A 16,337-nucleotide genomic window follows, 5' to 3' on the forward strand; every position below is an offset into this window, starting at 1 on the left:
AAGTCAAAGGACTCACTGGCGAGGTGTCCCGAGGCGCCGAGGTTTGTTTGCTAAGAACGGAGAGTGAGGGTGGTTAGTGTCCCGCAAGTTCCCTCCCGAATACTTTTTCCTTCTTTCGTGTGCGGCGAGACTCCTCACTCTTTAACGGCGTCGGCGGGTTGGCGCATTTAACGTCGTCTGCTTTACGTCTGCTAGTCAAAGCGATGGCTGCTTTACCTTTCCTGCGTCTGTCGGAGATTCACCGCTTTTTTACCGGCGAGAGCCACCGTCGCTTCGGAAAACAAAGAGATGGCAAGAGGAAGAGATTGACCTCTTAATCTAAAATTGAGGTCAGCGATCAAAGTATAAGACGGGAAGGCTTCGTCGCGCGCGCATATTCCATTCAGCGCGCCAGCCGGTCGTGGGCAGACGGTCGCCGAGTCGGAGTGCCTGCTAGGCCTACCTGCCGTGCTCGCTTGGTCGTTGTCGGTGGAATCGTGGCCGCTTTTCCCGGGTGTTTGTGGATCCAGCGTTCTTGTTCGTCGTGGTCTATTTCAAGTATACTTTTTACTTTTTTCTTGCTGCTTGAAGTCGGGACGCGTGAGAAGCACACGTAGAAAAATGAACGTCCGTTGGTCGTCGCGACCGCGACGCTGTCGGCCATGCTGATTTGATCGTGAGAAGTGTGTAAGACAGCTTCGGAGCTGTCGTAGGATTCCGTTGTAACCTGCGCAAAACCTACGATAATTTCGTTTCGTGAATACTAATTTGTTCTCAGGTTTTGTCTTACGCACATTTTTGGCGTAAGATCGTTTCGTGAACCTGGCCTCTGCACTTTCGAAAGTCGCAGGAAAGTTAAGACAGACGCAGACGACGTTGCGAGCAGACGACGTTGCAAAGGAGCAGACGACGCTCAGATAGGAGTCGCGATCAGCCAATCAGCGCTCGGCGTTCTGACGTCACTGCTACCCCCTGCGCAAGAAGCAGACGAACTTGCCCTCCGCATAAAGATCTAGTACGATTTCACGCGCACTCGATGACATCAAATGCGCGTGCAATAGTACTGGGTCTTTATACAACCACGTTCGTAACCGCTTTGCGAACGCGTATCCGCTTCCAGTGGGAATGAGCGGTGAATGTTAGCTGTTTCGGCTATATTTGGGTTATTCCCTCCAGTCTTTTGGCGGTTTGTTGTGCGACCATCCGGCAACACTGAGTAGCACTCGAACAACGTTCTTCAGCAAATCAGTTTTCATTTCCCCCCTCGTCGCCATGGAACATGCCGAGGTGGGACAAGCCAAGTCGACGCTTTTGGGAGCACCGATGAGCCTTCTTAAAAATTAAAGTTTTAGCACATGAGGAAATGCTGCAATGTCTGGTGATACAGACTAACCATAATCGGTCAGTCGGTCGGTACAACTTTATTGGTGCACGATAAAGGAATTAGGAACTGGTGAGAAGCCCACGAAAGATCCCCGCCCAGCCCTCCCCCCCCCCCCCACCCCCCTCCCCCCTCCCTCAGACGACGACCAGGATCCTCTGGACCCCGTCGGCCAGTCGGACTAAGTCTTCTTGGACCCGAGGGTCTGAGCTGAGCAGAGTGGTCTCCCAGCTCTCTTGATCTCTGAGCTCCGTCAGTAATTTATTCGCGCACGCGCCCCTATCTATGTTACTACACTTCCACACCATTTGTCTCAAGTTCGTCCTCTGCTCAGATAGTTGGCACGCGCTCGTGTATCTGTCCGGGTACCACCGATTTAGTAAAGCCGAACACGAATAGGCGTTCGTTCGCAGACGTCTCCATACCGTTGACTGTCTTTTGTTCAATGAGGGGTGCGCAGGGGAAACCTCGCACTCCCGTTCGTGTACTGGTTGAGAATATCTCTAAAGGTCACCAGCCTGTCTCTCCCGGACGACGCGACGGGGGCCCCAGACGTTGTGCCGGCCCGGACGGTAAGTCCTCGGGCCGCGTCGGGAGCCTCCTCGTTGCCAGGGAGCGGCGCGTGTGCCGGTGTCTGACGTGTCTCACTCTTTCTTTCACACCGAAGTACGTCGCACCCTCGAGGACGCGCAGAGTCTTCAGCGACACTCTCCCTTTGGCGAAGTTGCGAACCGCGCTCTACGAGTCGCACGTAATTGTCCTGACGCCGGGCTTGCTTAGCGCGAGCGCCACCGCCACCTCTTCCGCCGTGTCCGGGTCGAACGTCTTCAAGCTGCAGCTCGCGACGAGGTTTCCGTCACCGTTCACCACCGCCGCTGCCATGGCTCCTTTTCCCTTGTACTCGGCCGCGTCGACGTACGCGACTCCCTCCTCTTCTTTTAGCGTTCTTCCCAGGGCTTTGGCGCTCGCCTCCCTTCTCTTGGCGTCGAGTACGGGATGCATCTGTTTTGGGATGGAAGAAATCTGCAGCATCTCCCTGATGTGTAGGGGAACGTCCACTTTCTCGCCTCTCTGTCTCTCGTACCGGAGGCTGAGGACCTTGAGGATGTGCCTGCCAGTCGCGCTCCTCGTGAGCCGTTCCAGCTGAGCCGTTCTTTAAGCCTCGATGAGCTCGTCAATTGTATTGTGTACCCCTAGGGCCGCCAGCTTCTCGTTTGGCGTCGAGTCCGGCAGCCCTAGGGCTCGATTGTATGCTTTCCGCACTATACATTCCAGCTTAGACTTTTCGGCCGCTCATCACGAACGCCAGCCGGCTCGTCACGAAAGCTTGTACCAGGTGCGTGAGGCAACCTCCTTCATCCCATAGTTCCTGTTGGAGATCCGGGCGATGAGCCGGGCGACCAGATGGGCCGTCTCTCCCAAGGCTTATATCATCTCTCTGTTCTTTTTATGTGCCTGTATCCGCAGGCATAGCACCCTGATGCTCTCGACCTTGGGGATGCGGCGCCATTGCGCAAAGAGTTGGATGCTCGATTTCTCCTTCCCGCCGAGTTTTGATCTCAGCTGCAAGAGCTCCGACTTCTGCGGAGAGCACGCCAGTCCCCTGGAAGCTACGCACTCTTCTACGACCCGGATCGCCTCCTTCAGTATTTCCTTTATGTAGCCGTCGCTGCCGCCTGTCACCCACAGCGTGGTGTCATCGGCGTAGATATTGTGCTGCAGTTCGACTATCTTTCAAGTTTCTCGGGCAGGCATATCATCGGCGCGTTGAAGAGCTACGGGAACAGCACGGATCCCTGTGGTTTTCCTCTTTCCCCGAGGCAGATGTCTTCGGACTTGGCCCCACCGACCGCCAATCTTGCCTTCCTCCCGCTCAGGAAGTCCTGGATGTATTCATACGTCCGCTTGCCCACGACAAGCGCACTCAGGTTGTCGAGGACTGCGTCGTGTATAATGTTATCGAAGGCCTTGGTAAGGTTCAGGCCCAGGATCGCTCTGGTGTCGAGGGGAGAGCTCCCCGTTCCATCCACTATCTGATGCTTCAGGCGCAGCATCGCGTCCTGAGTGAACAGATGCGGCCACAAGCCGACCATGGTGGCGGAAAGAGCTCCTTATCATAATGATTAAAAAGCGCAACAAGACGACGGACAAACAAGGAGGAGCCACAGACAGAGCGCTACTTACAACTGAACTTTATTTCCGCTGCAGCTCGGTATATATTACCGGGATGCAGCGGAAAGTCGTCGTCGTCTCGTTGCGCTTTTTAAACATTATGAATCACCAATTTGCCCAACTTTCTACCCTCGTCAGCTCCCTCTCCTCCATGTACCCGTTCAGCCTCCCTAGAATGACGTGCTCTATGAGCTTGCCCGCGCAGAAAGGTAACGAAATGGGTCTCAGGGAGTCTAGTTGCGGCCTCTTGCCCGTCTTGGGGACCATTACCACCTTGGCGGTCTTCCAATGCTGGAGGATAGAGCCCCACTCCCAGCACGCGTTTATGTATCGCGTTATGCCGGTAACGGCTCCGTCCCCCAAGTTGCGTAGCATCTTGTTCATCACCCCGTCGGGAACCGGGGACGGCTTGGTCTTGAGTCTTAGCAGGACCTCCCTCACTTCCGCTTCGGTGATGGGCACGTGCAACTCCGTGTTCCTCTCGCCGTCGTAGTCCATGGAAGCTCGGGGTGGGTTGTCCCCTATGTACCTCTTGCGGATCTCCTCCATAAGGTCTTCGCCGGTCTCCTTATGGCGACGCAGGATCTCGCTCTTCTGGGCCGTCTTGGTGCCGTCTGGATCGAGCAGGTGCCGAAGGGTGTTTCAGGTCTTCAGAGCGCCAAGCTGCTGGCCGAAGTCGTCGCAGGGGTCTTGCCACTGCTGTCGCGTGATCTTGTTGGCATGGGCTTCAATCTCGTTACTTAACTTGGCGATCTTACGCCGAAGGTTGCGGTTGTGTCTCTGGATCCTCAGCCTCCTCTGCATGCTGGACTTGGCCTCCCTCATGTGCAGGAGCTTACTGCCCGCAGTCAGCACATTCGCCTCCTTTGGCACGGTCTTGGTCGCGTGCTCGGCGCAGGCCCTCAGCTCTTCCATCCACTCCTCGATGTTCTCAGTGTCCTCTTCCTCAAACTCTTCTAGAAATCCTCTGAAGGCATCCCAATCCGTAATACTAATCCTTGTGCCCTTCGGTTTCCCCGGGCCGGCTATGACCGTCACCGCAGCCACGAAATGGTTGCTGCCGAGATTTTCCCAGGTGTTGATCTGCTCCGCTCGTTTCACGTTCCGGACGAATGCTAGGTCCGGCGTGATGTCCTTGTGCCCTGCATCTCCCCTCCTGGTGGGTTGATCTGGGTCAGTAATCAGAGTCAGTCCTCTGTCATGGGCGTCATAGCCCAGAGGTTCCTGCCTCTCACGGTCTCCGTCAGGTACCCCCAGTCTGAACGCGGCGCGTTGAAGTCGCCGACGACCACTAGGGCCTGTTGCTTTGCGATCTCCAGGGCCGCCCGGAAGAGTGCGGCGAACATGTGACGCTTGGCGGGTTTACTGTAGACGTTGAGCACAAAGACGCTGCGCCCTTCCCTTTTCGTGTTGGATATGATCTCTATCAACACGTGTTCCACCGGCGAGATCCCGCGTGCTCTTTGACGGGTAGGTTCCTTTTGACTAGCGTCGTGACCCGCGTCTTCTCCTTGGCATCCTTATACCGTATGCCCTGTAGCCGGAGAGCTTGGCCATGCCCCACGTCTCCTGGACGGCGATAACGTCGGGTGTGCTCTCTTCTTCTTTGAAGCTAACGTACTGCCTGCAGATTCCCCCTCTTCCTACGGAAAATCGCGGCAGTTCCACTGCCAGATGACGTACTTCCTACAGCTCCGACTCATCTTCGTTATTATAGCCTCAGTCTTTGGTAGTGTGATGTTCTCTGTGACTCTGCTGTAGTGCGCCTAGGCGTCGAATGGGCTCGGCGTGCCTTGTGCTAATCTCGAGCTGCGGCTCTGCAACACGTTCAGCACCCTCTCCATGCACCCCGTGAACGCGCTCTCCAACATGCTCTTCGTTACGAAGCTCTCTTCGTCCCCTCCAACGGGTTCTGAATCACGCGCCTCTCTTCTCGCACGCGCCGTGACGCGCGCCCTCCGCTTCAGTGGCGGTAACGCCAATTCACTACCATAAGACTCCGCGGAGATTGTCTCCCCCTGTGCGTGTACAACCTCTACTAGTGCATCCTGCTGTCTCTACTGCATTGGTTGGCTTTGGATCGACTGTCCGGGCATCTGATCTATCAGTTGCTCTAGCTTCCTCTCTAATTCCTGCTCTCTCGTCTGAGCTTTTCTCTCGTTCTCCTCCGACCGCCTAAGTAGTTCCCCATTTTGTCTTTTGAGTTCTTCAATCACTTTCTCACAGATTTTTATTGCATTTCTTCCCTCGCCTGCTCTCCAGCTGGAGGAAATCGTCTTTTCTTCCAGCCTTGTGGTCAACCCATCGAGGCCGGCTTCCTCAACCACTCTCCAGCGTTGATGCCCCCTGCTGCGTATGCTGCGCCTTTTGCTTTGTTTCGGCGTTCCACGTCACTTGTTGGTTCCACTGGCGTTCTTGTCTCTCACGTGTAGAGGTGGGGCTCCCGGCTTGGGAGCGTTCTTTTACACTCCTTGCTCGCGGTCTTAAGCGGCTGGTCACATATCTTACATTTGTGTTGATATTTGTGGCTTTCCCGGGTCATCTTTTCTCCGGATCTTGGACACTGGTTTGTGTCCGAGTGCGGGCGGACGTCCTGCCGGTGGCCCACTTCGCCGCAGGCCCTGCAGTACTGCACAGACCTCCTATGCGGTCTGCACCGTGTGTATGCACTGCCCACCTTCACATAGAAAGGCACGTGGGGCGCCTCAAAGGTTAGCAGCGCCGAGAGTGACTTTCTTAGCATTCTGGCGTGCAATATGTTGTGTCCTTTCGCGGATAGTAGCTCCATCAGCTCCCGTTCAGACGTCTTTGCCTCGATTCCGTGTACCACCCCTCTCACACTTCCGGGTATTGGTTTGAGGTATGGTAGAAGATCGTAGGTTACAGTCCCCAGCTGGACCTTTGTAACGTCATTTAGTTTCAACGCAAAGTCTTCGCTTGCCGTGCTTGCCACGATTAGATTTTGTGCCCACTGCGTCTGGATTGTCACGTGTGCGTAGAACTCCTTGGTTGGTATTTCGGTTGCAATCGCCAGGCCTTGCGATATGGCTTGGTCCGTTCATGATGCCACCTTCATCCCTGTCCTCGGCTTGAAGACGACCTTGTACTCGTCCTCCGGGAGTGGGGGAAGCCTTCTTCATCTCTGGGAAACTCCAGCATCTCCCCTCGATCGTTGGTTGTTGGCAGCTTGCCCCATTAATTCCGCCGCGTCGGCTTTCTTCTTCTCTTTTTCCACCTTCCTGCGGTCGTTGATGATTATAACCCACGGACCGTTTTGGTCCAGGGTCCTGCCGCTGTCATCGAACTCCGCGGCCACTTCCTCCACGTCTTAGTCTTTTTCGTCCCACATGTCGATTTCATCAGATATTCTTTCCGTCGTGATTTGCGTAATTTTTGTTTATACGCACCGAGCCTAACGGGTGTTCTCCCGGTTAGGCCTACGGTTAGGTTCAACGTCAGCTGCTCTTGGCCGCACAGGTGTTGACGCCTGTTCATTTCTCGAGGCTCAGCTTTTCCTCCCAGTGGTGCGACTTCAAGAGGAAAAGTTTGGCTTTGAAAATCTACTCACAAGAATAAATGGCGTGTCCCTCGATTTTGCTTCTCTTGCAGAATTCGCTGGTACCATAAATTTGGAGGAGCTTCGAATAATTCCGCAATAATTGCCGCAAATTGAGGGAGCCAATGTCAAGCCCGAGAGCCCCCTCCCTTTGTCGTCGTCGTCCGACTTACCATGATCAATTATATTTCGTAAAGTGCCATGCACGAAATGGTCCTTAATGTGTGTCATGCTCCGAGTGTTCTAGTTTGAGAACTCTCGCTTTTGTTACATCTTTAGTTTGGGACTGAGGGCCGGTTGCACCAACGTCGCTTAGCGCAAAGCGGAGCTTAGCCGGGAACTTAAGCTTAGTTTCGGTTTCGTTCGGTTGCACCAAACTCGCTTATCGCTAAACCTAGCACTAAACTACGCTTAACTTAAGCGCTCAACATTGGGCGCTTTGCTTCTGTTTGTTTCTTAATCCTGGATTAGAAACATGGCGGCTGGTTTGTCACGGTCGACGCGGTGGACGAAATTGGTTGTGCAAAGTGTTTTAGGCTACATCAGCGTGAAAGTTTCGACAAAATGACTTTCGATTGTGACAAGGATGCAAAATATTGTCGCGTGAAGTGCTGATCGACCCCTGTTTTCAAGTTGGCTCTCCACTTTCAGGGCGTGTTAGCCCTAACCGAGAAACGTACGGAGCTGTGGGGCTCACGTCTGTATTCCCGTTGGTTCTTCTGTCAACGAGCTTATTCGTATGTACTTACTAATTTTCGCATAGCTGTAACGTATTGTTATTTACCACCTTGTTTATCTACACTTGCAGCGCGTATCCTTCATTCTGATCAGCGCGTTGAATAGTGGCAGTACATGATCTCGGCGATCAGCTGATTGTCGACACCTCTGCCGTTTGCATTAGATTGCGGCGCTTTTAAGTAATAAAACAGCGAAAATTCAATTTCTTTCGTTTTCTGAGTTTTGAGACAATCTTCAGTGAATTTTCCTTATCTCGCGAGTAGAATCTTGGCTTCAGAAAACAGTATCGTTCCATAACTGTAACTTTTTTGGTGATCGCATTTTCTTTTATATACTTTGCTTTATATCTTTCATTCGTTTCCCGAGAACGAGATACTGTTGTTTCCGAGTTGTGCTCTGTGATGGTGTTTTCCCTTTACTTTTGTCGTTTGTTGTCATTGTGACGATGGTTGAGACTATATACCGGAACACGTTTTCAATAAAATTCAGTTGAAAGTTGCGCTTTGTTGTGTCCTCCGTAACTTTTTTGGTGATCGCGATTTTTTAGGAATATTTTGCTTTATATCTTTTATTCGTGGCGACGACAAATCGTAACGACTACTATGTTAGATTCGTGCATTGCTGTATCGGGGCAGGCTGGGGTAGGTGATGCGAAGAGACGACCGTTCTTATCGGCACGATGTAATGTACTAGTGGGAGTTTTTTTTGTTTTTTTTTTTTCTGAACTCGACAGTGTGAAATTGAAGTCCGTTTGAGGCTGCAGCGGATGTTCAACGACGGTACAGTGCAGTTCTGTCACCTTGCTGATAGCAACGAGTACCGTCGATGCAAGGTCTCGTGACCTGACCTCTCGATGACTTCTATTCGACGATTTCCGGGCATTTTCGCAGCTGCCGTGGCGAGTTTGTCACTGTTTTGAACTTCATCGCTCTCAGGCTTGACTTGGTTTTAGTAGTCATCTTACCTGCCTACTTATATCCATGATGTTTTGTCTTCAGCGATGTAGCGAGTAGAGTGTCCTTCTCGCGTTCGGTGAGATTTGGGGCCCCCGATGGCTCCTTCGCCTCAAAATGTGAGCACGAAAACTACTACCACTGTCAAAATATCCTGTTATCAACCGATATTAAACACACAATCACAGATGTAAAGAGCATTCGTGTTTATTTGAAGCTTTGACTTCTGTTATTGAAAGTTAAACGAAAAAATGATTGAATTTGGAGACCTTTAATTTGTTACTCACCGAAGAAATACAGCGAAAAGCAGACGCCGACGACAATTACTACGGCAGTTTTTTTTTTCTTTTTTTTACATCACGTGATTCCTCTCCGCCAATCGTATTCGTCGCTCTGAGCCTTCCCTAGTTTGCTCTGTTTGTCCCTAGATTCCCTACGCAAATCCAGCGTTTAGCTAGGGGCGCGTCTGTAAAGCCGGCTTAACGTTGGTGCAACCGGAATTTAAACCCGTGCTTACCTAAGCTCGGTTTAGGGCACTAAGCCGGCTTAGGAAAGTGCCGCTTTGGGTTAAGGTAAGCGGCGTTGGTGCAACCGGCCCTGACTATTATAAAAATTGCTAATGAAGTTATTAAAGCAGTACGATGTTTTGATGAGGTGCATAACATCTAAGATGAAAATAAGATTCCATTCGACAGTTCGGATCTCTCTTCGGCAGATTGGCTTTGGCCATGATTTTGACCCGATAAACTAATTTTTGAGAAAGTATGCGTGGCGTAAATCATATATAATATATATCTCATGGTAAAAGTGGAGCTGATGCAGAAAACAAGATATATTTAATAGTACACAATATTTGGGGCAAGCAGGGAGAATTTCCGTAGAAATTCCGGGCGTCGGCTAGGGACATTTTGATTTTCCGTTTTGTCAGCCCCGAGATCGACGACGTGTTCAGCGATAAACGATCGTATACTTTCACACTATTTAGTTGTTTTTCGGGTTGCTCATATGCCTCTGTCGCGATAGACGCGAACTCAGGTTTGAATTAAAACGGGGCCGTTCGAGACCTTTTAGTGTTCATGTTTTTGTTTTTTTTGCTTGCAGTCTCGGTGTTTATGTCAAATTCTATCTAAACCCACTCGTTTTTGCCCTTAGATTCACTTCAGGCTGTTTAAAGGTTGAGGAACACGTTACTCTTCAAAAGCCACGAAATATCTTTACTCGTTACTTGTCCTTAGATGTAATGAAATACGTTACTCGTTCCTTTTTTTTTTTTTTTGAAAAGTAACTAAATACGTTACTCGTTACCGAAAAATGTAAGTAGGTAGAATTAACTCATGTCTGATTTTAAGTCGTTCTCAGATATGTACACCAGGCAAGTATTCGAACAGGTAGTCCTGAAGATGCGCCCACGATACCTTCGGTAGCTTGTCATTTCTTTGAGAAACAAGTGTTCTTTCTCTTCACCCAAGGAATTAGAAAGGCACGTCGATCCCGCATAAGTAAATTTTAGGAGGTACCGCAGTTGGCACTCAACGGTGAGACTTTGAAAGTTCTCGCTACTCACTGCGTGTCCTCAAAAGAAAGTGAAAACAATAGCCAACCGAAAGTAACATACTCCCCACGCAAGTTCCGTCATTGTTTGTGTGTGTTTACCTCCGAGCACCCTGTATACAAAACATTCGAGGCCACGTTCGGCACGAACCATTTTAATACAAGCCCAGGAATTGCGAAGACAGATGTCCTTCGTTCGCTGGCGAGAATCACCGCTCTCATCTCAATCCCAGTACGCCTACTCGATCCGCCAGCGAGCAAAGAGCAATCTGACAACAGGATCAAAAATAATTTCATGTCGATTTCATGGATTACTGGCATTGGGGAAGGTCGTTCGGTAGTCATTTTCGTACTTTCTAACACACAAACGCTTCGTAAAGGCATCTTCCAACGCATAAAAACGACAAGCATGACCATCTGTTGCCGTCGTTGCCGCTTACAACTGCGGGACACACGATTGAACCCGAGCTCCGTGTAACTCCGGCGGGCCGAAGGACGTGAAAGCGCACAAAGTGCAACACTGGACGCTGGTAGGTTTGAATTGTCAAAGGTGGCCAACATTTCTGCCATAGACTATAGAATTGAAAGGTAGGTTACGTATATGCTTCGCCTGGCACGCTGCCTTGTGCGAACCTGTTTCGTGGCAGTAAATCACTTAATCACTTAATCAGGCTATCCTGCGAAGGAGAATGCGTCAGTGCACCGTCCTCATAAATATGTGTGTCTCTGTGTGGTGCGCGCGCCCGAAGCGTGCGCGCGTGCGTGCGCGTCTGTGTGTGTGCGTGTGGGTGGGTTTCCGCAATAACGTTCAGTTTATAGTACCGCTTTGTTTTTGTCTCGTCTTTCTTCTCTGTTTCCCTTGCACTTTTATTTTCTCTGTATACCATAGGCTTGTGTACTCCGTGATACATCGCTGCAACTGAACTATGGCCACAACTTATTGTCTCCAAATGTATTTACTTGTATTTCTGATTAATATACCTGGCCATTGACGACGCCCAGTGATTAATACTGTAAGCGGGCCGCCAGTCGGGTGATGAATGATGTTTATTGTTCTGAAGTGCGCCTTTATCAAGGCGAGGAACGGTGTGACGTAGGACGTCCCACGGTGCATGATTGGATGAGCTCTTTCACTAGCATGACACAGCTTGTGCCCTGCTACATCTCCCTTCTTTAAAGGGGAATGGGAAAAGGGGAAGGGGCTTGGTTACAGTCTCTCGGGCAGTGGGTACCGGCAGGGTTCTCCGGCGTTCTCGGGTACTTCTGCGTTGCTCTTGACTGGGCTCGTTGATGTCCTGGTCTGCCTGTCGGTCTTCGGTGGAAGGTCGACTTGAGTCCGGCTGGGATACTGCCTCCCTTAGGTGCTCTCTTGTGCGTCGAATCTCGCGGCAGTCTTCAGTCTGAAGAATCGCTGAACGCGGGGTGCCCGCTGGTCTCAGGATGACTTCTGGCGACCAAGTTCGCTAACGTGTGTCGTACGCCGTGACCTGTTGCCCCGGTGACAATGGCGGCAGGTGTCGGAAGTTGCGGTTGTAGAAGGTCATCTGCCGCTGCCGGATCTCCTTGAGGCGGTTGTGGACTGCTTTGCTTGGCACAGTCTCCGGCTCCAGGTGGCTTGTTGGTACCGGTAGCAGCCTCCGCGTCTGTCGTCCCGTCAGCCTCTGCACAGGAGACTTGAGGACAGCATCTCTGGGAGTATTTCGCCACTCACGTAAAGCCATTTGGAAGTCTGGGATTCTGAACGAGCACTTTTTAAAAAGTTTCTTGGCCTCTTGAACTGCTCTTTCACTCATACCATTAGAGCGTGGATGGTAAGGGCTAGAGGTAGTGTGCTTAACGCATAGATGGGCTAGAAAGTCTTTGAACGCTTTGCTGTTGAATGGCGGGCCGTTGTCACTACACAGCTTCAGTGGTAGCCCATGAACTGAAAAAACTTCAGCACACCACGATTTAACCATGTTTGCGGTTGTGTTGCGGAGCTCCCGAACCTCAAAAAAGAACGAATAGAAGTCTATAAATATTGCAAACTCGCGTCCGCCGTATGAGAACAAGTCCATTCCCACGATCTCCCAAGGCAATGTCGGCACGTCGTGGCTCAGAAGAGGCATCTTTACGTTTCGTGGCTGATGCATCTGGTACACGTTGCAGGCCTTACAAAACTGCTCTATATCATTAGACATGTTCGGCCAAAACATCACACTTCTTGCTCGCGCTTTCATCTTTTCCGCCCCCGCGTGTGCCATGTTCAGGAGGTACATCATTTCTACTCTTTTTGATTTTGGTATCATTACCTTATCGCTGCGAAACAGAAGGCCGTCTTGAGTGTGTATCTTCTCGCGGTACGCCCAGTAGGGACGGACGATTTCTGGGACGTCTTGCTTGTTATCAGGCCAGCTTGTCTCCGCGTAGTCACGCAGGTTTGAGAGTTCGGGGTCCTCATTGGTTGCTCCAAGAACGTCCTTAAAGCGAGTTTCTGATGCTGAAACGTAAGCAAGTACGTTCACATGAAAGTGTGTGGTTTCTTCTTGCATGCTGACTTTACTGGGGAAGCGTGACAAAATATCGGCAAGAAAGAGTTCTTCGCCCGCCTTGTATAGAAGACGGATGGGATAGCGTTGCAAAGTCAATCGCATACGTTGCAAACGAAGTGGAACTTGGTGCAGTGGTTTTTGAAAGATCGGCAACAAGGGACGGTGATCCGTCTCGACAATTATTTCCGCCTGGCCAAAAATGTAATCATGAAATTTGGTACAGCCGTGCACAATTACCAGTGTTTCTTTTTCAATTTGTGCGTATCGCTGTTGCGTTTCAGCAAGGGATCTAGATGAAAAAGCGATAGGATGGCCTTCCTGAGTAAGGACGGCCCCCACTCCGTATTGGCTGGCATCAACAGAAAGAGTGACTGTTTTTTTTTTTGTGATCAAAGTACGACAGAACCGGTGCTTCGATGAATGCTCGTCTTAGCGCGTCAAAACTGTTTTGCTGCTGTTCGGTCCACACCCAGGCAACATCCTTGCGCAGTAGAGCTCTCAGCGGCGCAGTCACGTCGGACATGCGAGGTACAAAACGCTGCAGAAAGTTTATTGTGCCAAGAAAAACTTGCAACTCCTTACTGTTTGAGGGTGGCGGCATCGCCAGGATGTCATTTGCGCGGTCCGGGTCCAGGCGCAGGCCTTGCGTGGTCAGGATGTGACCTAGGTAGCGGACTTCTGTCTGCAAAAAAGTACATTTCTTGAGATTCAGTCGAAGATTGTAATCTCGGCAGCGCGACAGCAGCAGCGTCAAGTGATGGTCGTGCTCTTCTTTTGTTCTGCCCCAGAGTAGAATATCGTCCATCACTACGGCGACACAGGGTAGCACTTCTAGTAGGCGGTGCATTGCTGCTTGAAAAATTTCTGGCGAGGATGCGATCCCAAAGGGCATCCGGAGGAAGCGATATCGCCCGTACGGTGTGCTCATCGTGCAAAGTTTGGAACTCGACTCTGCAAGTTTGATTTGCCAAAATCCTGACGCCGCATCTAGGGTCGAAAAGAATTTCGCTCCAGAAAGTAGCGGCGAGACGTCCTCTAGGGTTGGCATTGGGTAGTTTTCACGCAAAAGTGCTTTGTTGAGTGCAGTAGGGTCCAAACAAATGTGCACTTGTCATTTTTAATGACGGTGACCATGTGGCTAGACCATGCAGTAGGCTCTGTTACCTTGGTTATGACGCCTTGCTATTCCAAGCGCTGAAGTTCCGCCTTGACCTTGTCTTGAAGGGCAACTGGAACTCTCCTGGCCGGCACGACGACTCCAACAGTTCCAGGTTTCAGCTTCATTTCATACTCGACATCTTTCAATTGCCCAAGGCCTTTGAAAAGTTCTGCAAAAGGTTGTGCGGCTTGGTACAAGTTCTCTAGATGAACATTCTGCACCCGGTATAGAAGTCCCAGGCGCTCGGCAACGGGTCCGCTCAAGGTGATCGGCACATGTTGTTCTACGACAAAGAAGCGTTCTTCGTGCGCTCTGCCGTTTGCGGAAAGGAGCAATTTTACTTTCTCGTGAGCAGTCGTCTTGTTTCCAAAAAACGCAGTTAGCGTCACTTGACACTCTTGCCCAGGCTTATCTGAAAGCTTTACGAACGTCTTGCATTGATATGACGCAGCAGTTAGCGCCCGTATCTAGCTTGCACGCCATTGGTTTGCCCTCAATGTGAACTGACGCGCTCCACTTGTCGGTCGCGACCCAGTTTACCGTTAATGCTTCGAGAAAGAATTCCTCGTCACTTTCGGTGTGCAGAGCGCGTAGTTCTTTCTTCAGTTTATTCGCGCTTTGTTGAAGTATAGGCGTCTTGCACGCTTGAGCAAAGTTATTAAGCCTTCCACATTTCTTGCACGTTTTTCCTTTTGCTGGGCAGGTTTCGCCGCGGTGAGCAAAATAGCCGCACCTAGAGCAGGGACTCTTTTTCGCAGCAACAGCATCAATAGTTGTCTCAGGTGCGCCTTGCGCTCTTCCAGTAATCTCCCAGAACTTTTCCTGCCCTTGTTCTTGAAGGCGACACAGCCCAACGGTATTTTCGTAGGTTGGGTTTTCAACAAGTAATTTCCGCTGCAGGCTCTTGTCTCGAACTCCTAGGATGATACGGCTGCGTAGTTTCCGATCTTCTAGCTCTCCAAATTCGCAATTCTTAGCTAGAATCCTTAGCTCTGTTAACCATTCGTTGAAAGGTTCACCTTCTTTTTGGTCTCTTGACCCCAATCTGATTTTCTGGAAAGTCAGGTTTGTAGCGGGCTTGTAGTATTCTTCGAACTTTTGAATCAGTACTTCTAAACTGTTTCTTTCTTCATCTGTAGTGAACTTAAAGGTGCCATACGCCTTTCTGGCTTCTTCTCTGATTGTTATTAGTAAGGTTGCTGCCTGCACTTCCTGCGGCTGCTTGCTCAATTGCGTAGCGGTGGAAAACAAGGCGAACTCACGTTTTTAATTTTTCCATCCGAGCCATGCGTCGCCTGAGGTGTCCAGGGGCTTCGGTGGCGGCAGCAGCGTTGACGGCAATGGCGGCATCGGCGGCGTTGACGGTTTCGACATCTCGACTGGGCACCGCTGCCACCATGTAAGCGGGCCGCCAGTCGGGTGATGAATGATGTTTATTGTTCTGAAGTGCGAGTTTATCAAGGCGAGGAATGGTGTGGCGTAGGACGTCCCATGGTACATGATTGGATGAGCTCTTTCACTAGCATGACACAGCTTGTGCCCTGCTACAAATACTTCGATTCAAAGAATGTCGAGAACAATGGTGACACCAGGGCCGGCGTGCTAGAACCAGCGTCTCAGCTGAGACTGGGTGAAAGAAAGCACTGCCAAAGCCAGCGCACGAGCTGAGCGGGACTCAAGTTGCGTCTCAAAACGCTCGCGCGCCCCAGCTTTGCAATGCTTTCTTTCACCCAGTCTCAGCTGAGACGCTGTTCTAGCAAGCCGGCCCAGTGCACTATAAATGTCCGATTCGATCTCTGGCTCCGGGCTCCCCCCGCTGTTTAACAACAATTTGCATAAGCGGTTCTCCGACTCAGAAACTCAAAACACAACAAATTCACACGTGGTAAATAAGATCAATTAGTATCATTTTGGATTCGCGTGGCAGGGCCCATTATAAATGGATGTGCTTCGTGAAGAGCAAATAAGCCTCTCCGTTTTCTAGATAGCAAAAATATCATATGGGTAGCCACGTCTGCCTCTATGCACAACAATTCTTAAACACGGAAGCTGGCTCGTGCACTCCCATGGAGCTCAGGACAATATCAGCAATACCGTCGAACCCTAAGGGGGTAGGCAAACTTTACAAAAGAGGTCCTTGTATTTTCTTTTATATTCAATGATCGGCTATCACTGCCTCTGGTTCACTGGAGGCAGTATAAGTACCCCGTAAAAATAGGACTAAAGCCAAGTACTAAAGAATCTAGAGCCACTGGGGCTAAACACCATCAACAATTTAGCTTTCTTAATCCAAACTTAGAAACTTGTACATCGCAAA

General features: G+C 50.6%; 1 protein-coding gene and 2 pseudogenes across 1 annotated transcript in view; all 3 read right to left on the reverse strand.

Moving 5' to 3' along the window:
• The window catches only part of LOC8033668, a 51,139-nt gene extending 46,050 nt beyond the window's left edge, over positions 1-5,089 (reverse strand). Inside the window, exons 1-6 of the mRNA XM_042288523.1 lie at positions 5,059-5,089; positions 4,784-4,955; positions 4,273-4,688; positions 3,974-4,146; positions 2,979-3,076; positions 2,126-2,471 (exon numbers count right to left, since the gene is read on the reverse strand). Of these exons, the coding sequence (XP_042144457.1) occupies positions 2,126-2,471; positions 2,979-3,076; positions 3,974-4,146; positions 4,273-4,688; positions 4,784-4,955; positions 5,059-5,089 (1,236 nt within the window). The remainder of the gene's footprint in view (positions 1-2,125; positions 2,472-2,978; positions 3,077-3,973; positions 4,147-4,272; positions 4,689-4,783; positions 4,956-5,058) is intronic.
• A 6,448-nt stretch (positions 5,090-11,537) lies between these two features.
• On the reverse strand, positions 11,538-14,046 carry LOC121047290 (annotated as a pseudogene).
• Positions 14,047-14,428: 382 nt separating this feature from the next.
• LOC115328419 lies at positions 14,429-15,520 on the reverse strand (annotated as a pseudogene).
• Between the last annotated feature and the right edge of the window lie 817 nt (positions 15,521-16,337).

Source organism: Ixodes scapularis, unplaced genomic scaffold, assembly GCF_016920785.2.
Source record: "Ixodes scapularis isolate PalLabHiFi unplaced genomic scaffold, ASM1692078v2 PGA_scaffold10__122_contigs__length_95168666, whole genome shotgun sequence".
NCBI classification, from domain to species: Eukaryota; Metazoa; Arthropoda; class Arachnida; order Ixodida; family Ixodidae; genus Ixodes; species Ixodes scapularis.